Raw genomic sequence first — 21,443 nt, 5'->3', positions numbered from 1 at the left:
CAATTTATATGGAACTCCTTCCCGGTTTTAAAATGATATTTGTGCGTCGGTCCCATCGGTGAAGCTACGTTTCCGTTCCCATCCGTGTAATCCGCGTGTAGAAAGTGATTACACGCTAAGAAACACGTCTACGCAGGTTTAGGTCAAGAAGAGTTTTTATTTTTGTCCCCCCCCCCCAAAAAAACATTTTTTCAAGTTCCAAGTGAACAAACGAGTGCTCAAAGATGAGCTTGCACAAAAACAAACTGCACCAGAATGTCAAGATTACCGATAAAAAGAAAGCTACAGTGCACATTTGCAGTTCAGCTCTGCTCCTCTCTGCTGGAAAACAAAAACGGTCTTGCTGCTCATCACCCCCCCCTAATCGACACGGGCTTCGGACATGTCCGCCAGTGTCCGCGTGGTCTCCTGCAGAGCTTCCTGGAGCGAGGAAATGGCCTGATCGTGTCCCTCCATCTTGGCTGCTTTGGCTTCCAGCCCGGCTACCAGACCTCTTAAGCTCCGCAGCTGCTCTGGCTCTTTGCTGCTCCTCTCCTCCAGGGCGGCGAGCCTCTCCTCCAGATCCCTCACCTGCTGCTCCCGGTCCTTTGACGGCAGCTCGGCCATCTGCGACCGGAGCTCCGCCCAGCTGCTTTTGAGCGCCTCCACCTCCCGCTCCAGCCCGGCTCTGGCGGCCTCCGCGGCCCGCCGCTGAGCAGCCAGGGCGCCTTCATGGGCGTCGCATTTGTCGCGGAGCGACTCCAGTTTGACGTCGATGTCTGACATGGACGCCGACAGCGAATCTCCGCTCTCCTCTGACGCTTTGACTCTGGCTTCCAGGTCGTCTGACTGTTTCCTGCCCCGAGAGGCCGCCTCCGTCGCCTGCCGCTCCGCGTGGCGAGCGGCGTCGGCGGCCTGCGCCACGCTGTGCTCCAGCGCCTCGCTTTTGTCGTTCAGAGCTTGGACGCCGGCCTCCGCGGCAGACAGCGCCTGCTTCAGCCTCCCGGCGGTGTCTTGCACGACCAACCTCACCGTTTCAACTTCCTGGACAGCGAAGCGACTTCCCGGTTACGCGTCTGGAGCTCCGACCTCACGGCGCCAATCTGCTCCCCGAGCGATTCGCCCGAGGTGTCGGACGCCTCTTTGGCCGTTTTGATTTCCGCCACGGCGCGCACGATGGCGGCGAGCTCCTGCTTGAGCAGCACGGGGTCTTCCAGGTCCCTCAGCTGGGACTTGAGCTCGGCCAGCTGGCTCTGAGCCCTCGCCCTGTGATTGGCTGAACTCCACCATGCTGGCCTCGATGGACTGACTCGCCTCGGCCAGGCGCTCCTCGACCGTCTTCTCCAGAGAAGAGAAGTCCTCCTCTCGGGACTCCTTCACCTCCTTGATTCCCTCGGAGAGATCCCTGAGGAGGTCGTTCTGCAGCTTCTGGAGGGCCTCCTCCACCCTCCTCGTCTCCACCTCGCCCCGCTTCATCCGGCTGACGGAGCCCTCCAGCTCCGCCCTCGTGATGCCCAGTGACGACTCCAGGCCGTCCACAACGCTCCTCAGGGACGCCACCTGTGCAACAAAGAAAGCAGCGGTGACTTTTATACTCTCCAGGTAGAAGTATCACAATATTTATACCTTTCACTGTCAGCATATTTTTTGTATGTGAAAGTATTTTTGCAGCAGCAGGTTGACTGTACTTGTACTGCAATACATGCTACTGTTTGACTACTTGTACTGCAATACATGCTACTGCTTGACTGTACTTGTACTGCAATACAGGCTACTGTTTGACTATACTTGTACTGCAATACATGCTACTGCTTCACTGTACATGTACTGTAATACATGCTACTGTTTGCCTGTACTTGTACTGCAATACATGCTACTGTTTGACTGTACTTGTACTGCAATACAGGCAACTGTTTGACTGTACTTGTACTGTAATACATGCTACTGTTTGACTGTACTTGTACTGTAATACATGCTACTGTTTGCCTGTACTTGTACTGTAATACATGCTACTGCTTGACTGTACTTGTACTGCAATACAGGCAACTGTTTGCCTGTACTTGTACTGTAATACATGCTACTGTGTGACTGTACTTGTACTGTAATACATGCTACTGTGTGACTGTACTTGTACTGTAATACATGCTACTGTTTGACTGTACTTGTACTCTAACATTCTATCTAATAAATATATTCATCACCCCCCCCAACGATGAACACTCATACTATAAGGTATAAATGTGACTCCACCGAACCTCACCTGTTGACCGACGCGCTCCATTTCCGTCTCCAGCGCTGCGCTCTTCCGTGCGCTCTCCTCCTGCCCGGCGCTGCTCCGCCGGATTTCCTCCACGACCTGCTGCAAATAAAAAGCCACGAACCCCGCAGCGCCGATTAGCGCGACGTAGAACACGGCGGACGCCAGGAGACCGAGGCAGCCCCCGGGGCGCGCCGCCTGGGGCCCGGGGGGGCCGCTCACCCCGTTGCCCGTCTTTGGGCTCTTCCTGGGCGCGTCGTCGCGGTGACCGGACGCGGCGCTCTTCTCGCCCGAGCTGCTGTTCTTCTGCCGGTTTTTAGCAGCCATCGTGAGCGTGTGTCGGTGTGTGTGTGTGTGTGCGTGCGTGCGTCTTTTGCAGTCGTGGATGGGACGGAAAAGGATTCCTGTTCCTGTACCAGCACCGGCAGCGTATCAGTGAGCGCGTCGTGGCTTTCCACGGGGCTCCGAAGTCACGTTGAGGTATGCGGATGGGGGCTGTCCCGTCATGGACCGGTTTAACTACACGCACACGCACACGCACATAAAAAAAAGTGTCTGCACTTTCTCATATTAAACATGAGTAATATGTTCATGAACGCTGCTTCCATTCTGAAACAAACTTTCTGCAGCCTTTGGAGCAGCAGACCCGGGGGGGGGGGGGGGGGGGGCGGGTGTTTCCTTTGCCTCCGGTATGCTCCACCTTTTCATACGTGGCATTTGCAGCTTCGGGCCTGCAGGCTACAGTTAAATGAATCCCGTCCCGTCTACGCGCACGAGACGCGTCACACGCATGAAATAAAGCCACAGCGCGTCTTAATGCGTTTTATTCATTAAAAAAAAAGCTTTAACGACTTAAAATTGTGTGTTTGTAAGATAATGAACATATTGAATTCACGCACACGCACACACACACACACAAATATTGCCTATCTGTTTAGTCAGGTGCCATGGTGATGCAATATGCATCTATTCATTGTCTACAAAATTAAAAGTTAGGAATGTTTGCACAACTGCTCTGATATGCTAAAGACCGACCGATATGTATGACCTTAGTTTAAACGCTAGATGTCGCTAAAATACTATGTTTTTATTAAATGGAGAAACTGAACGCTGTCAGAGCAGATCGACAAAGTTACTATAATAATCATTCATTCATGCATTTATTCATTCATTCATGCATTCAGCTTCTGAACCGCTTTGTCCGCAAACCCTGGACAAGCGGAATAAACAATTGGATTACACAATTATAACTATTTATTTGGAAATATGACAGTCATTGCTAATATACATATATATGCTTTCGATTATATTCACGTGTTTGTATTCAATGGTGGATTGTAGTATTCTGGATGTGCCTTTACGTGTTCATCGATCAGGTTTCCGAGGGGACGTGAATGCAGCATGACGCCCCGCCCAGACGAGGTGACGACAGACGCTTGCCGTGACGCTCCATCCAGGTGTTCGCTGCGTGATATATTGCGGAGCTCGAGACCCGTTTGGATCCTATCAGTGACGTAAAGTTTGCGCGAACTGGCTTTCCCGACGCTGACCTCAGATCAGTGATCTGACCCCCCCCCCCGGGCTGTTACACGAAGGAGCGAATTGCCGGCGAATTGCCGGCTTTCTGCCGCCACTCCAGAGAATAAAGCGGCAGCGACGCCACGATGAAGACGGACACGAGCGTGAGAATCTGAGCTCTGGTTTGGACCTTGTCGGGAGAGGCTAGCGGCTAGGCTAGCCAGCTAGCCGGCCAGCCAGCCACTCTGCGGGGGGGGGGATTCGTGCGGCCATGGCTGGGCTCATCAAGAAGCAGATCCTGAAGCATCTCTCTAGGTCAGTTCTGAGTTGTAGATATTAAACATGTTGCTTCGCCTGTAAACCTTTATAAGCGAGGAAAGCACCAGCGTAGCGCTGGCTGAGCGGCGAGTTAGCTCGGTCAGCTCGGTTAGCTCGCATCCTCGGTGGCTGTCAGACTGTCCGGAGACGTGGCTTCCTTCGGCGGCTAACTTGCTAGCCCGAAGCCCTCCGGTAAAGCAGGTTGAGCCGGTCGAGTGGTTGAGTCAGATTGTTAAATAAAAAAAAAATCTCAGCTTTCCTTTGTAAATAAAAACCACGCCCCGTTAGCCGAGGAGCGGATCATGGAGCTGGGAGACAGTAATTTAGCGTGATTGTGATGATTGCGGAGGCAGAATTCAGCTTGACCCGCTTACATCCGGGGACTTCCTTGCTTTGTTTCGGGGGGGATCTTTATCCGTGCGACACCGTTTTCCTCTCACAGTTCCCTCACACTGAACATGGATTTGAAGGAAATGACAGCTGTCACATTTCTAATGATTGTTTAATGCACAAGTATTGAAGCCGAGCAAATGTATGGTGTGTACGGGAATGCTTTTTTAAAAAAAAATACTTGTACTTATATTGCAAGTAGTACTGCAACGCAGCTCGTGAGTTCCGTGTTTTTCCCTCCACATAAAGTTTGTCTGTTGAAGCAAGCATAGCATAATTCTCTTTTTTTTTTTTTACAGGAAATAGCTTGAAGAGTTGTGACATCATTCGTCTTGTCATCTGATTGCCTGTGTCCCAATCTGATTGGCCGGGGGCGCTAAGCAGTGGCCCCCGTCCATCCTCCGCTCCCAGTCTGATGTCACTGTGAAAACCAGCGTCTCGCTGCTGCCTCCGCTGCGTCGCTAGCGTCATCGAGCGGCTGTTCGTACTCCGGCGCCTTCTGGGCGCGCTCACTGAGCAACAGGCAGGGTTGTGGCTGTCAATGCGTCCGTTCGGCCTCCATGTTGCGTCTGTGCAGTCCCGTCTGGACGGGGTAGCACCACGTGTTACAGTCCGTTGAGTCGTACGTCTGTAATGGCCGTCCCTCCCTCGGTAAAAACAAGTTCGGCGAGGCGTGACTCGACACTGAAACTGGTTTTGCCGACCTTAATGTGCCGTGCGAGGATTTGATCGAATCGCAACGCGTGATTCTTTTTGTGTTACGAGTTTGGATTTTCCTGATATGTGTGTATTGACGAAGCTCTTCACAGAGGATTAAAATTGGGTGGCTCCAGGGGATGGTTAGATGAGAAGGTGTTTGTTTTTCTGCATGACAGATGAGTTTGTATTGTCGAGAGGCTCGCTGGCTCGCAGCCAGACAGGTGGTGGTTCCGTTAGGTATAAACACACACGGCCGTAGAAACGGCTTCACGCGTCCTAACTAATCCACGATCGCTTAACTCGCTGTTCTGATCAATGTGAGCCGCCTCGTGTCGTCTTTGTCAGCCTATAAGTGTGTAATTGAAGTTGTTTGGTGCCAGTGGGTAGTTCCAGCCAGCGACATCATCCGCAACGAACCTCGCCCACATGTGACTTAGCTGCTGTTGTCATGGAGATGAAGCTCAACAAACACTATTCTGGTGGCTTTGTAAAACCTTTGCAAATGAATGAATGAATGTTTTTCCATTTTTTGGTTTCATCATTTCATTCATCGTATTAATGATATATAAATTAGCTTTACTGCTACTTCACGATTTACCACATTTAATAGCTTGTAATGCTGTCTGAATGCTGCTTAAATGTCTGAATGTCATGCATTTGGTGGGATTATCATGAGAATTCAGGATCTGGAGACTGTGACCGTACTCAGGCTGGTGTTTGAGGCACTTTTACTGGTTTAGTCAGGAACATCCGAGTCGTATTGGGAGCGATGGCTGAGCTGTGAGCGACGAGTCGGTCTCTGTTCTTTGTCTTGTCACCGGGTCTCTTTGTGCCTCGGTCGCTGGTTGTTAAAGATGGAATTCGATAAGCTTCATGCATGCGTGTGCTTATTATTTTTAGATTGGCCTGTTTTCAAGGCCTGCATTCAATTTACCAGTCTGAACCCGAACAGCAGAGCAGTAAAGCAATAAAGAGCATATGATCTCTGAGCAGCCGATAAAATCCCACTCAAGAAAAAAAAACAAGACCAGACTTCACTAATGTCTCTCGTAAAGTATCATGAAACTCATTTTTAATATTTTCCTCTGGAAAACTAAATCCCCTTAATTCTTATTTCCGCTTCCCTTTTATTTCTTTAGAAAACGTCTTGCTTAAAATAAAGCTGGGCGTCTGTTTAAGTCACTTTTACCATCTTCTGTCTGGCTCCTCTCTTTCTGGCGCCGTTTGTCATCGGGCGGCGCCGCAGAAATGCATCATCGGAGCTGGAAAAAAGAACATTCATAGGGCCCGACAGACATCAGCACGGAGAGTGACCGGCTGAAAAACGGGTCAATCGATCAGTTAAATGAACGGCATATTACCGTTGAGTTACGGTATTAACGATTGTGAGGTGAGAGGAAGTGACAGCGGAGCCAGACCACGGTGTGAGGGAACGAGCTCAGCCATCTGACTGACACTCGATCAGCAGTGGGGATGAATATTTCACCGGCCGAGACGCTCCTGTACTGTGCATGAAAGAAGTAGGACGAGGACGGACGGACGGAAGTGTGGGCGGCTAAATGTCAAAGCGTTTCTCGATGGATTAAGTTTATTTCATGTTGATACCATCCAAATTTAAAAATCTTAAGTGTCAGCGAGTGGCTTATCAGTCGTTTATCAGCGTTTTGTGCGCCGCATCTCACCTTTCTCCCAAGAATCGGCCTCGGCTCCTCAATTCCTGCTGCACCGATGAACTTCAAACGGGTACTTGGCTCCGTTGTGAACCCAAATACTGAAGCCGAAGCCAGTTCTCTTGATGCTGATGATTAGGTCGCTCAGTTAAGACATAAAACTCTGAGCTTTGGCGCTATTTGCAAATGCACACATGCATTAAGTGTGTGAGATTAGCTTAGTAACGAGATTTGTTGCGCGAGAGTGAGTCTTCCTTATTTTTTTTAACACTTCCACAAATTTGCTTGGATGCAGAGGAACAGGAATAGTATTGATTTCACATCTCAAGCTATTTCGTTCCTCTACATTGAACTAAATAGCTTGATGTGAAATCAATACTATCCCTGATTTGAGAGATATTTATACCGTGCTGTGGGGATGCACAGGTCAATGATCCGTTTAGTCTGCTAACTATTAACCTATAATAAAACAGGCCAGACAAAAAAAAAACTCAGGTCATTGACGCTGAGTTTGTGTGTTCAAGTCTATTTAAGCATGTTTTCAGCTGAAGAGCATTTAGACTAAACACACAATCACTCCATCAGACAAAGCTCACACATATAAGAAAGAATTATCCAAGGCTGAGTGGATCTAAATATCAATATTAGTTTAATGGTAAGCGATCGTAGTCCAGAGAGCAGACATCAAACCTGAAACCTGTATGGATAGAACTCTGAAAACAAAGGACAGAAACGCGTCCCCTCTTTTATTTTTTGCCCGTCTATGAACGTTTCCCGGCTCAGAGCGGCACATTTTCGTTTGGTGTCTCGACAGGTTTGCTAAGAACCTGTCGCCTGATAAGATCAACCTGAGCACGCTGAAGGGGGAAGGTCAGCTGACCAACCTGGAGCTGGATGAAGAGGTCCTCCAGAGCCTGCTGGACCTGCCCACCTGGCTGGCCATCAACCGCGTGTGCTGCAACAAGGCCGCCATCAGGGTGAGGAGCGACGCCACGTATTGAGTAGTGTTTGAAATGACACACACACACACACACTGCGTGAGCTGTCTCATGACACCATTGTGGTCATCTTTGTGGGCAAGCAGACTCTAACACACCCTGGAAACAGTGAATGGAGCCGCATGTCTTTCCGTCACGATGGGACTTTAACTCAGTCCAATGTCCACTTTCTACATTTTTCTCCCTCCACCTCTTTATTCTTTCCTTTCTGTCCCTCCTGCCGTGACAGTTCAAGCCTCGTTTTAGTGCTTTAGTTAATCTTTTACATTCTCTTTGAAATATGTAGCCTTTTATCTTTGGCGGTCTGTGTAACACTAAAGCGTGCTTTTTGGTTCCACCTCTTGATCAATATCTTCAAAACGACCAAAGAATCCCCGCCCGCCTCTATTTATTATAATTACCACGACACAAATGAGTAAGACTCCAAGCCAGACATCGATGCGGCGACGCAACGGCGTGGCTCTCGCAGCGCTGCGGTGGTTATTGTGACAGAAGTAAAGAAAAGGAGATCCGCATCATTTCCTCACTTGTCGGGTCTTCATCTCCTCTTTTTGTCTTCCTGTTACTCAGTAGCTAAATCTGACTGACACTCGCACCGATTTAAATGTCTAAAAGGTGCTGTATTGATTCGTCTTAACGGCATTATGTGATTTAAATGGGAATACATGTTGCTTTAATGACTCAAAGTGACCTGCCTGAGGATATAATTTATCTCCAAATCAATTAAAGCCATAAATCCTGAACACGTCTCGCTTCGTCATTGGCTCGACTCGTGAACGTCTGAAGAGGAATTGGAGTATTCGGTCTCTTTTGCGATGTCATTTCACGCAGAATTTTCCAAGCGATTGCTCTGGATCTGAAATAAGCCATTTGTTTCTTTTTGTTCAGATCCCATGGACGAAGCTGAAGACTCACCCGATCTCACTGGTGAGGAGACGCAGTTCTCGGCGCTACATATATTATCATGTCACCGAATATTAACAAAAAAAAGGTGCCAGCTGCTCTGTAGTTTGGCACTCGTGACAGGTTTACCGTCTGCGCATGTTGCAATGACGCAGTTCATCACAAGGTGAAGAAGCCGCTGAATCTGTTGTAGTAACATCTTCCTGGAGCGCTCGGCCCGCGTGGAGTTGCACCAACGCACCGCCGCCGCATTGGTCGCCTCCCAGAGTCGCTGTTGTTGTCGTACACAGTACGTCTGAAGTCGTACTGTCCTGTCACCGTGGAGGCGAACCTGCTTCGTGTGTCCCTCTGTCACGGCTGCTCACCTCGCTGGGCAGGGTGCGGGCGTCAGGCTGGCAGAGCGTAAGGCCGGTCCCAGTTCCCAAGTGGCTGTAATTCCCAGCGCACGGGCCGCCTGAAGCGAACAACAACAGGAGGAGCAACGTGATCCACTTCACTCGCTAAGCCTGCTCTCACTGTCCTCGTAGAACCGGTCCAGTAGCTCGCGTCTCGAGGTTGCAACAAACAGAGTATAGAAAACAATTTATCGAGGCTATTTATCACACATTTATCAATTCTATAAAAAAGGACGGCGTGTTCAAAGACAGAGCGAAAGACTTGTGCATCCTGGTTGGGATGATGATTAAAAGAAAAAGCTAACTCTAACGGGCCGAGTGAAGTCGGATGATAGTGCTCTAAAAAAAAATTACTCCACCAATAATAGTAAAGCAATTTAAATACTGTGTATTAATTATATAATATTAAATAATTAGTCTGTATGTGAAAACGAGGCTGCTGTGACTTAACGTAATCGGCTGACCATACGCACACAGGATGTTACAACGAGGTGCAAACGCGTGTGTTAAATATTTATAACATGTACGGAATCAAAAGTCACGTCTTGTTCGCAGACTCTGGACAAGGTAGAGATGGAGATGAGTACTTGTGAGGAGCCCCGTCCCCCGAATGGCCCGTCTCCCATAGCAACAGCATCAGGACAGAGGTGAGCGCTGCGGTAATTTCCTTCCGTGCATCAGGTCGTTTAATTGGACTCCGTTTCGATGACCGCTGCTGCCTCGTTTACCTTACCTTCTCTCCCCCCCCCCCCCCCTCCCCCCCCCAGTGGATATGGCTTTGCAGAAAAAGTGGTGGAGGGGATGTCGCTGTCAATCAATTCCATCGTCATCCGGATCGGTGCCAAGGCTTTCAACGCTTCGTTTGAGCTCTCCCAGCTGCAGGTCTACAGCGTCGACCCCGGCTGGAGCATCAGCAACCTGCACTCCACGCGCATCAAGGACGATCAGAGGGGGGAGGTTGGCATTTCTGTTTGTTCCCTTTTTAATGACGCAAGAAAAGCGCATGACGTTGCGTCGCTCGGACGTTCCGTTCGGTCCAGGTCCTGACGTTCAAGGAGATCAGCTGGCAGATGATCCGCATCGAGGCCGATGCCATCCAGAGCGCCGAGCACGAGATGCTGAGCGCCCCCATTCGCCTCATCACCAACCAATCCAAAATCCGCGTCACTCTCAAGAGACGGGTCAGTCTCCACTCGGACACACAGACGCGTGCTTTGGATCAATTCGGACGATCTCTGCAGGAAATGTGATGGATCAGGCAGGAAACACAACGTCCTCTTAAATGGATTCATTTAAAAAGACATCAACCGAAGACACGGCTGTTTAGCAGCATAAAGTACCAGCAAACGTTTTAAGGGTTTTACCGACTTGATGAACAAAACGTGTATCACAAAACTCAAGCGCGTCTAATATGCTGTAAAGTAGTAGTTCCTTTTTGTAAACGAGCACCTCGCACCTTAAAGCCGTTTCCTTTTGTGCGCCATGTTACATAAAACGGGCGCCGTTAGGCCGCCTCCACCTGCATAATTCATGTTTTACACCAAGCGGCTGTGCCTGACGCAGATTAAGGACTGCAATGTGGTGGCCTCCAAGCTGATCCTGATCCTGGACGACCTGCTCTGGGTGCTGACCGACTCCCAGCTGAAAGCCATGGTGCAGTACGCCAAGTCGCTCAGCGAGGCCATGGAGAGATCTGCACAGCAGAGGAAGAGCATGGCCACAGAGGACCAGGTGGACACGCAAATATCACGCAAATATCTGCTAATGTAGTACCCACTGAGTAGCTTCAGGCCTGAATGCTAATTGTAGCGCCTGCATTGTTTCACGTTCACCAGGTGTCGTCGGCGCCTCCTTCGGCGCAGCAGGTGCGCAGCCAGCAAACGCCCACGGCAGACGACCAGAGCGCCACCATGAATGCGAAGCGTTTCAACGACTACGACGTGCGCGAGACGTCCCACCACCTCGAGATCACGCACCTCGACCTGCACATCTGCGACGACAACCACGCTAAGGAAGGTGGGGGGGAGTGGGGGGGGTGTGCGCGCGTCTTCACCTCGTGTCTTTTACGTTTGCCCGGATGTCTCGTCTAAAACCTTTTTGACTCTTTCCTCGTGGCAGTGATCAATAAGAGGATAACGGGTGGAGCCATGCAGCTGTCCTTCAGCGCCATCACTCTGGACTACTATCCTTTCCACAGAGCAGGTACGAAGGCGGCGCCGCCGTAAACGTCCCTGCATGCACTCGGCTTCTCCTCACGCCTCCTTGTCCTTCAGGCGACAGCTGCGTCCACTGGATGCACTACAGCGAGGCCACCAGGACCAGGGAGAGCTGGGCTCAGAGCGTTCTCGATGAGTTCAAGTCCAACGTGGACACGCTAAGGAGCGCCGCCCGGGACCGGCAAAGAGAGCCCGCCCCTTTGCACAGTCCGCCACAACATGGTAAACACGAGGGCTTGGTCACGCACTGAATGTTCAGGGCGGCACACGCGCGCGCGCGCACACACACACACACACACAGCGCGTCATCCTGTGGGTTTTCTGTCCTCCAGTGTCCCGTAGGGACGATGTTTATGGGCCGCTAGGAGGTCAGGAGAGAGCAGGAAGTGGAGCAGGAAGTGGAGCAGGAAGTGGAGTAGGGCTTAGGGAGGCAGAGGGATGCCTCGAGTGGAGCTCTCACACGCAGCCTCCGGCCCAGTGCTGCTGGTGTCTAGAGCCAGGTACCGCGGTGTGTGCGCGTGTGCGTGTGTGTGTGTGCGCACAGCTTGGTGCGGTGATACACACCACTTTACAGGGACTTCTCTTCTGGGAACTGACTGGTTGCTCTGTTTGTCCTCCTGTTTTCATTTTTTGTTTCCTCTCTATCCTTCCATTTATCTTTCTCTTCAGGCAAGATAAGCACCTCCTCCACGTCTTCCTTCAGCCCCCCCCCTCCTCCCCCTCCTCCTCAAGGCCCCAAGACGCAGCTCATGTCCAGCTCCATCGTTCTCAGGATGGCTGATTTTAGCATCTACCAGGTCACTGCAAGACACGCATCGAGTTGCAATCCTTTCTAAACGGAATCAGTGAGGCTAACTTTTACCCCCCCCCCCCCCGCCCTGTGCTGCAGGTATCGACGGCAGACCAGCGCCGCTCCAGCCCGAAGGCCATGATCTCCTGCAATAAGAAGTCCCTGTATCTCCCCTCAGAGATGCCAGCCATTCACGTGGAGTTCACAGAGTACTACTTCCCTGATGGGAGAGACTACCCCGGTGAGATATGAGATCGAACGCGCGTTAAAGTAGAATTATTTTAATCCCTTCCACCTTCCTCATATCCCCCCCCCCCTCCTGTAGTCCCTAGTCCTAACCTGTACGCCCAGCTGAACGCGCTGCAGCTGGTCCTGGATCCCCGCAGCCTGGTCTGGGTCAACCTTTTTGCCCTCGACCTCAGACAGAGTCTGGGGCAGTTCATGGAGATCTACAAGCTCAGCGACTCTCAGAAGCCGGACGAGCACGTTGACGTGAAGGTGGACGGGCTCATGCTGAAGGTAGGACGCTGGGAGATCGGCTCTTCGTATCTATCCTCGGGCCGTCCTGATGCTTTCTGTGGTTCCTGTCCTCCGCTAGTTGGTGATTCCCGCCGAGTCGGACGCCGCCTGCCCTCCTGACCTTCCTCGCTCCATCTCGGTGCAGACGTCAGAAATGGTGGCCACGAACACCCGGCACCCGGCCAACTGCACCCGCTCCCACCTCGAGGCCCTCCTTCAGGCCTTCGAAGAGGAGTCCTTCTTCTCTCCCTCGTTCTCCTCGTTCCCTCGCTCCTCTTCCTCCCTGCCCCTCCTCCACCCAGCGTTCCAGCGCCACGCTCACGAACAAGACACCAAGCTCCACGACATCTACCGGGGCCTGGCGGTGCCGACGATGGGCACGGACGCCCTCACGATGCCGGCCGCCGCTGACTTCTGGTCGTTACATTTTGCCCAGTTCTGGGTGGACTACGAAGGCACCCGGGGGGGCAAAGGCCGGCCACAGCCCTTTGTGGACTCCTTCCCGCTGACCGTGTGGGCGTGTCGGCCCGCAAAGATCGTCCAGCACCAGGAGAAACTCCGAGCCGCTGCTGGAGCGGGTTTAAGCAGGAGCGCGTCTGGGGAGGCGGTTGCACGTCGGCAACGGAAACAATTACTGAAGGAGTATTACAGCGCGGGGGGAGCAGATCCTTCATCTCACAGCGCCAGCAATGGGCTCCACAAACCCCTCTCACTGGATAGTCTGCCTATGTCTTCCTCCTCCTCCTCATCATCAAGTAAAGATGCAGGCGTACATGCATTAGTACATGTGCAGAAGCATTTAAGTGCTCAGGTGTGTGTTTTTTCTCATGTTGCACACACACAAGGCAGCACTTTGACAAAAGATACACGTTCTCGTGTTCAAACCTGATTATTTCTTCTTGCGTTCTAATGCTAACGCGTGAACGTTACCTCTGTGCGCTTCCAGGTGAGCCACCGGCAGTTTGTGTTCCTGATGCACCTTCAGCGGAGCATCAAAGCCCTTCGGCGGACGCTGCAGCAGGACATGGACGAGATGAGCTCCAGGAGAGACCGCAAGGATCCTTCTCCGCGCACCGAGGACCAGCAGCCCTTCGCCGTCTGCCTCGGCCTCCTGCTGAAAAGCGCCGAGGTGTCACTTCTCCTTCAACCCGTTCCTCAGCCTGAGGGCTCGGGATCCCCTCCGGGGTCTGAGCTCTCCCCCTCGGAGAGCAGAGGAACTCTGGAGCCCGGGAGCGAAGGAGATGGAGCGGAAAAGGGGAATGAAGGAGCGGGTTCGGGTGCCGAAAGGGGAGGAGCAACCAAAGAGGCGTGCACTGTGGACCAGTTGCTGTGTGGTGGAGGCCCACGCGGTCCTGCCCCTCTCGTCCCCACCTCCTCTTCAGCAACACGTCCTGACTCGATCCATAAAACCTCAATGGAGGAGAGGACTTCCGCTAAGATCTCTGGGACGTGGAGTTCAGATAACGGGGGTGAGGAAACCAGAGCTGGACCGGACTCTGGACCCCAGATGGGTGACGCCCTGTCCGACCCCCTCGGCAGCAAAGACTGGAATGACAAAGACTCTGCTGCCGCCCCGAAGATGCCTCGGTCGATATCCAGGTATTTATTTTATCACACAAACGGGCATTTAGTCAGGACCCCTAAAACCGTTATGTGCAGATCCTTCTTAGTTTTACTCGCGGCAACAATTCGCATTAAATCCTTCATCTGTTGCTTTTCTGTTTCCGAATAAAGAAAGGGGTCTAATTAATTTTATTCCTTATTTAGCCTATGAAAGTCATAAAGCCGATCAGAAACGTTGCTTACGCGTAACAGGTTGGATCGATTGACCCCTGAAAGCCGTTTTTCGGCTTCGTAACGGAGCCTCTGCTCTGCGTTCGCTGCTCAGTGTCACGATGATGAATCTGATCGATTGACCCCTGAGAGCCGTTTTTCGGCTTCGTAACGGAGCCTCTGCTCTGCGTTCGCTGCTCAGTGTCACGATGATGAATCTGATCGATTGACCCCTGAGAGCCGTTTTTCGGCTTTGTAACGGAGCCTCTGCTCTGCGTTCGCTGCTCAGTGTCACGATGATGAATCTGATCGATTGACCCCTGAAAGCCGTTTTTCGGCTTCGTAACGGAGCCTCTGCTCTGCGTTCGCTGCTCAGTGTCACGATGATGAATCTGATCGATTGACCCCTGAGAGCCGTTTTTCGGCTTCGTAACGGAGCCTCTGCTCTGCGTTCGCTGCTCAGTGTCACGATGATGAATCTGATCGATTGACCCCTGAGAGCCGTTTTTCGGCTTCGTAACGGAGCCTCTGCTCTGCGTTCGCTGCTCAGTGTCACGATGATGAATCTGATCGATTGACCCCTGAGAGCCGTTTTTCGGCTTCGTAACGGAGCCTCTGCTCTGCGTTCGCTGCTCAGTGTCACGATGATGAATCTGATCGATTGACCCCTGAGAGCCGTTTTTCGGCTTCGTAACGGAGCCTCTGCTCTGCGTTCGCTGCTCAGTGTCACGATGATGAATCTGATCGATTGACCCCTGAGAGCCGTTTTTCGGCTTCGTAACGGAGCCTCTGCTCTGCGTTCGCTGCTCAGTGTCACGATGATGAATCTGATCGATTGACCCCTGAGAGCCGTTTTTCGGCTTCGTAACGGAGCCTCTGCTCTGCGTTCGCTGCTCAGTGTCACGATGATGAATCTGATCGATTGACCCCTGAGAGCCGTTTTTCGGCTTCGTAACGGAGCCTCTGCTCTGCGTTCGCTGCTCAGTGTCACGATGATGAATCTGATCGATTGACCCCTGAGAGCCGTTTTTCGGCTTCGTAACGGAGCCTCTGCTCTGCGTTCGCTGCTCAGTGTCACGATGATGAATCTGATCGATTGACCCCTGAGAGCCGTTTTTCGGCTTCGTAACGGAGCCTCTGCTCTGCGTTCGCTGCTCAGTGTCACGATGATGAATCTGATCGATTGGCCCCTGAAAGCCGTTTTTCGGCTTCGTAACGGAGCCTCTGCTCTGCGTTCGCTGCTCAGTGTCACGATGATGAATCTGATGAATGAGTCGCTTTGATTTGCTCCTTCCTGAACGCCGGCGCTGCGTCGAGTTCACTCGTCTCACATCGTGAGGGTTCTTCACGCTGCCATTCCTTTCTGTGGTGTGTGCGTGTGTGTGTGTGTGTGTTTTCTCTACCAAGGAAAGGAAGTTTTTCTGTGGTTTCTGATCTCCTCAGCTCCTCAAACTCCAGCAGATCCGCCTCCCTCTATTCCATGTCCAACATGTAAGGCTCTGGATCCGTAACTAGCTGTGTTAACGGGTGTGTGTGTTTGTACTGTATGTGTGTGTGCGTGTCTTTATTCTCGTGATCCCTGGAAGGAAACAAATCGGTGTAAATGTCGTGCGTGTTCCCCTGTAGGCACGGATTTGCATGAATGCACGTTGGTCGTTTGGTGTTAATGAGTCAGGGGTTAATGTTGGGATGGAAAAGTCCCCTTTTTTTCGTTCAGCCTTGTGTTCTGTATCTTTTTGGGAGTTTGATTCTGTCTCTCAATTTGACTTGGAAAAAGGTTCTGGTACTTTACATTGACGCAACACGAGGGAATAAAGCGGTGAATCATGACTGATCTCAAGTCAGATCAATGGCATGCATGGACCTTCTGCTCAAAGGACCTTCACACACACACACACACACACACACTCATCTACATGACTCCATTTGTTTCTGTTGTTGTTGTAGCGGCCGTTTGATGCGGGACCGCTCCCAGTCCAGTTACTCGGTTTCCTATAAGAACATGAAGAAGAGCCCGTCCTTACAATCGCTGGACAACATCTCCATAGACAGCTACCTGATGGAAGACGGAGACGCTTACAGTCTGCTGGAGACAGGTGGAGCAAACGTTAGCACATTCCTCCGCACACACACACACACTAATAGCCTTCATTTATCAAAGTGGGGAGACAATAATTTGTAGATTGAAGATTTAGAACGTTTTTAAAGCTATTATTTCACATCTACTGGTAGGGAACTCTTTTGGCCAGCAGGTGGCAGCATTGCTCTGATAATTAATTTCGTGTTGCATTGGAAGCGAATGTTATGATAGAGCTTAAAAAAAGGGAAACGTGTGTCTTATCGTATTTCTGTGTGTTTTTGGGAGGCACAGATGACGTGTCCGTCTCGGGCTTCAGGGGCGGCGTCAACGAACAAGGTGCGGCCGAACGCGCCACCGAAGCAGCGATCGATCAGGGACAGGACGGAGCAGAGTCCCCGGACTCGGTCAGCGCTGCCTCCCAGAGCACCGATGAGCCCACCAAAGATGTCGTAAGATGGAAAAGCTGCAAAAAAATAACGGCTGGACGGTGCCGGTCATAACTCTGCCCTCCCCACCTCTAGGTGTCAGTGCTGGTGTTGAAGGTGCAGTCGGTGTGCGTTGGCATGGAGGCGGTGGGCGAGAGCGGGGCCCTGGCTCTGCAGGTCGGCCAGGTCATACCGAGCCAGCTGGGCAACGTGTGCCTCAGGCAGTACCTCAGCAACCGCAGTCTGGGTGAGACGTGGGACAGCAGGCTTTTTAATTTGAGCTCGACCGCAACCCCTTTGTTTTGGCATTTGTTGTCGTTTTAAGGCGTTTTAAACGCTGCAGTCTCTATCTGTGATGTTCAATGCAAATATATGACAGAGGTTAAAGGAAAAGTGCAAGGAACCCCCCCCCCCCCCCCCCCCTCCATGGGGAAAAAATGTTACAAATAACAGGAGACCTCTGCTGGGTTAATGAAGAAAATAACATAAAAATGTAACAATAATTTACAGCCCTTGCATGAAAGGATTCCCCCGCCCCCCCGCCCCCCGCCCCCCGGAGTAGTTTGATTTCCCACACGCATGTTTACACGCCGACATTAACATCCAGCCCTCTCTTGACTGACCTTGCCGTAACTCCTCCCCCCGCAGGTATGGCGTGTTCAGTATCAATACCTGCTCAAAGCAGCCGAGGTAACTGCAGCGCAGACGGGCAGAGGTGCAGCGTGTTGCGTGTGTGTGTGCGTGTGTGTGTGCGTGTGCGTGTGCGTGTGTGTGTGTAGCGCTTGGCAGCCATTGGGTGACTGGTCCTGTTATCTGCAGCATTAGGCGTCTGTCAGGCACACGTTCAAATTAACTGCAACTATATTCTGCAGACCGGCTTTAACCCCTGATCTTCCTTTTTCTCTCCTACGGTGAATTTACCCTCCCTCCGTTTTCTCCCCCCCCCCCCCCCCCACCCCACCTCCCTCATCTCTCCACTGCAGCAGGCGTTGCAGTTTCAGTCCAGCGATTCAGGCAATGAGAGAAATGGCAGCTTTTACCCTTTACTACCTCGCGTTCCCTCAAGCCTCCACTCCATCTCCCTGCTAATCCTCTCCCATTTAACCCCCCCCCCCCCTCCACCTTCTCTTCCCTTCATCCCCCCTCCCTCTCCAGGCTATCTTTTCTCCTCCGTCCCTCTCTTATCACAGTCACTCAGTCCCTCCCTCCCTCGTTCTCCCCCCTCCTCACCCACTCCCGTCTCTACATTGACGCCGACCTCAGGATTTGACAGAATTTATCATTTCACCTCAGATGAGCTGACGACATTTAGTGTGCACGTGTGGGGATGTGATTGTGAATTTGCTGGCCCTCGAATTGCTCTGCGCTATTAACCCTTTGATCTCTTCACATCAGACAGCGTCTTAATGATAAGATTTCTTAAAGTGGTTTATTACTGAAAGGAAGATCAAAAGAATTTAATGGTTAAACCGGTGATGTAATGTAACATCTGCAGCATAAAACCAGTGAGGTTGATGTAAAATATATATATTTTTTAATTTCCTTTTCTTCTCTTTCAGTTCGCACCGAGAGGTTCTTTCTTCTCCTCATTAAAACATGGCCGAACAAATGCCCTCCTTTTTGACTAAGATGCTGAGATCGGTGGAGCGATGAATGTTTATGGGCTTTAAAGTCTAAAACATCGACGGCATCATTAGATTTTGTAATATTGCTAAAAAGCAAAATTCTTCAAATGAGATTGGATCATGGGGTTATGGTGTAGCTACTGTTAGCTAATGATGCTAGCTAGCAACTAACATCTGAACTGCTTTTAATGAAAGGAGTCTGTCCGCCAGTGCAACACGCCCCCCCCCCCCCCCAAAAAAAAGTTTTAGCATATTTCACTACACCGATGTAGCACCAAAGCTAACCGCTAACGGTTTCTTCCCTCACAGCTGGTAGCGACTTGAGCTCCGAGTCCATCAGGGGTCTCCAGGGTCCAGAGGTGCAGGCTCGCTTGGAGAGCGGGCCCTTTGCCGCCGCCCACTCCCCGCTGGCCGAACGCAACGGCTTCCTACAGCTGCGTCTCCGCGGTTACCGTGCAAGCTTCTTGATGTCCACGCTGCGTAACCTGGCCCACTTCCTGGAGGACGACTCTGCGCCGCAAGTGCTGCCTATGGAGATCAGCGTCAGGGACACGCACATCAACTTGAAGGTGGGCGGGGGGGCAATGGGCGGCGTACCTCGGAGGATTCGGCAGGACATTTGTCCAGGTCTTTCCAGCCGCGTCGCAGTAACGCAGCCCATAATTCACTGCCGTGCAGTTCAGCAGCCTCCGTAAACCAAGTCGGATAATTTGAACCGTGGCCGAATTGGAATTTGGATTTAAAGTGAATGTTTAATGATTTAGAAAGGCCTTTTTGCCTTCTCTGTAGCGCCCCTTCACGGCTGAGTGGGTTTGCAGTGCAACCGATATGAAAACCTGGATGTAGATCAATTCTCCTTCACGCGCACGCACACACACACACACACACTCTACAAGTCAAAACTCCGGCGCTCCACGTGCTCTTTGTGTTGCTGCAGGACGACGGTCCCCGGGACAATCACGACTCAGAGGGGTCTCCGATCGGCCTGCACGTGGACAGCCTTGTCATACACAGAAGGGACGACGGCTCCTTCGCCGTAGGAGGTGACACACGCCAGCACGTTTCTCCGTCCGCCCCCACTCGAGGCTGATTCGCTGCGGTTACATAAATGCTCTTAAGTTCGCTCGGTGCATCCACCACCGCCTGACTCCCCTCCTGGCATCTCTGTTTCTCCTCACAGTGGATCCAGCAGAGACCAAACCCAGGAGGGAGAGGACGCTGAATGACGGCGCTCTGACTCCGGTTCCTGAGGCCGTGGCTGCCGTCTGCTGCGTATCAAAAGCGACGCAGACTCAAGCCCCGCCCCAGAGCCCTCCTCCCTCCTCCAGAGAAAAGGTGAGGCGCCCATAAAAGCACAAAGGTTTATTGTTGAGGTTATCTTTCCTGTAAATTCACACAATCTCCACCAGAACATGTCCTGAAAGTGATTTTTGTTTTTTATTGCCAGCACAACAATTCCAAAAAGCATAAACAACAACAAGCTAACGCCCCCTTGTGGGCTGTTTGCCATTTGTTTCACAGGGGCTGGTGGAGGAAAATGAATGCTTGAAACTGGAGCTGTCCCGTGCTAAGATGGCGCTGGCAGAGGCTCAGATGGAGAAGGACTCGCTGGTGCACCGCATGAAGAGCGTCAATCTCAACAGCAGCTAAGCTCCGCCTCCCGGCCTTCCGACTCATTCGGCTCCAACTGGGCTGATGTCATCAGGGCTGGACTTCACGCGTCTGTGACGCAATGAAAAGCAACATCAACAAGTGGATGAGTAAAGGGGGGGCTGCTCTTGATGTAAACGGCCCCTTTTACATCCTGATTTGCTGACTGAGCCGCTTGAGACTTGAAAGTAATTCCGATCGGCTTGATGACTCAACAAAAACAAAGGAAGTGTTTTCACGTTTGCTGTCTGTTTTGTGCTTTCCGCTTTAGGCTGCGGAAAATCAGAGATGTAATTTAGCAGGTGTGTGTGTGTGTGTGTGTGTGTGTGAGTGTGAGAGAGAGACAGGAAGGATGGATATCTATGCTTGTGCCTACGCTAAACCCCTCCCACGTGATTCTTGTTGTGTAAGTGAAAAAAGGCCGCGCTTCCTTCGGTCCCGGACGTTTTATGACGGAATTATGAATGTTGTGTCTTCAGAGGAATGTCTCAGAAATGACTTATTTTGCACTGCTTTGTAATTAATCTTGTAATTTAGTGCTTTCAGTGTGTACAGAGCGCGTAACTATTTTCATCCGAACTTTGGTCACCCGTTTCAGTCGTTTACCTTTACGTTTCTAACCCCACAAATCATGTCTGGACCGCCTGTCCTATTTTTCTATGTGTAAATAGCTACCGCTACTTAGCATCTGCAGCAGTAAATGCAACAATCAGAACTGTGTGAGGTGACTCGGCGCAGATTTTAAAACAACTCCCTTTGAACTTTGTGCGTCTTGTCTACATTTCTAATCTGCGCAGTCGTCTTTCATGAGCGAGGGTCAAACGTGGAGTATTTGCTGCTGCCCCATGCCCTCACGCCTGTGTGTGACTTCATCAAAGGATGTTTGCAGTGGAATGAAAGGACGGTTAACCCCCCCCCCCCCAATGATCAATGGAACCGGTACTGTTAGCTTGGCCCAGGTCATTTCAGTTCTGTTGCTCCAGCTCCGGCAAAAACATGCGGAGGTATGGAGATTTGAAATGTCAGACATTATGGATTTTTAAATGACCGTATGTGACGAGTTCTCTTTCATCTTTGGTTTCCAGCCATTTATACGTTTACCCTCTTCCTCCCCTCTGCTGGGAGACTGTGGAGAAAGAGACGGTAACAAGTTGTCTTGTTTGTCAAAGCTGCTGAAACACTGATGAAAATAAAAAGGGATGTCACCTCCAGTGATGTCGCTCGAGGCAGTTTGATCA

At 51.2% G+C, this 21,443-nt stretch overlaps 2 protein-coding genes across 2 annotated transcripts; one reads left to right on the top strand and one right to left on the bottom strand.

Annotated features, from left to right (window-relative positions):
• Positions 1 to 197: 197 nt before the first annotated feature.
• Positions 198 to 2,563, bottom strand: ckap4 (cytoskeleton associated protein 4). The gene is given in 4 exon segments (XM_068755401.1): positions 198 to 1,028; positions 1,031 to 1,238; positions 1,240 to 1,539; positions 2,240 to 2,563. Coding segments are annotated over 4 exon segments (1,500 nt in total). The 3' UTR covers positions 198 to 360.
• Positions 2,564 to 3,861: 1,298 nt separating this feature from the next.
• bltp3b (bridge-like lipid transfer protein family member 3B) lies at positions 3,862 to 21,443 on the top strand. Its single transcript, XM_068755038.1, has 24 exons — positions 3,862 to 4,069; positions 7,646 to 7,808; positions 8,718 to 8,756; positions 9,683 to 9,774; positions 9,895 to 10,084; positions 10,168 to 10,308; positions 10,691 to 10,858; positions 10,963 to 11,143; positions 11,246 to 11,329; positions 11,401 to 11,565; positions 12,013 to 12,140; positions 12,233 to 12,374; positions 12,459 to 12,652; positions 12,732 to 13,463; positions 13,599 to 14,251; positions 15,833 to 15,916; positions 16,373 to 16,521; positions 16,797 to 16,954; positions 17,027 to 17,177; positions 17,579 to 17,620; positions 18,865 to 19,124; positions 19,493 to 19,598; positions 19,736 to 19,890; positions 20,077 to 21,443. Exons 1-24 carry the CDS (start codon positions 4,026 to 4,028, stop codon positions 20,203 to 20,205), a joined length of 4,350 nt encoding a protein of 1,449 aa, XP_068611139.1. The 5' UTR covers positions 3,862 to 4,025; the 3' UTR covers positions 20,206 to 21,443.

Source organism: Brachionichthys hirsutus, chromosome 22, assembly GCF_040956055.1.
Source record: "Brachionichthys hirsutus isolate HB-005 chromosome 22, CSIRO-AGI_Bhir_v1, whole genome shotgun sequence".
Taxonomy (NCBI): Eukaryota; Metazoa; Chordata; class Actinopteri; order Lophiiformes; family Brachionichthyidae; genus Brachionichthys; species Brachionichthys hirsutus.
The sequence above is the reverse complement of the archived record's forward strand: the minus strand, read 5'-3'. Positions and strand labels throughout refer to the sequence as shown.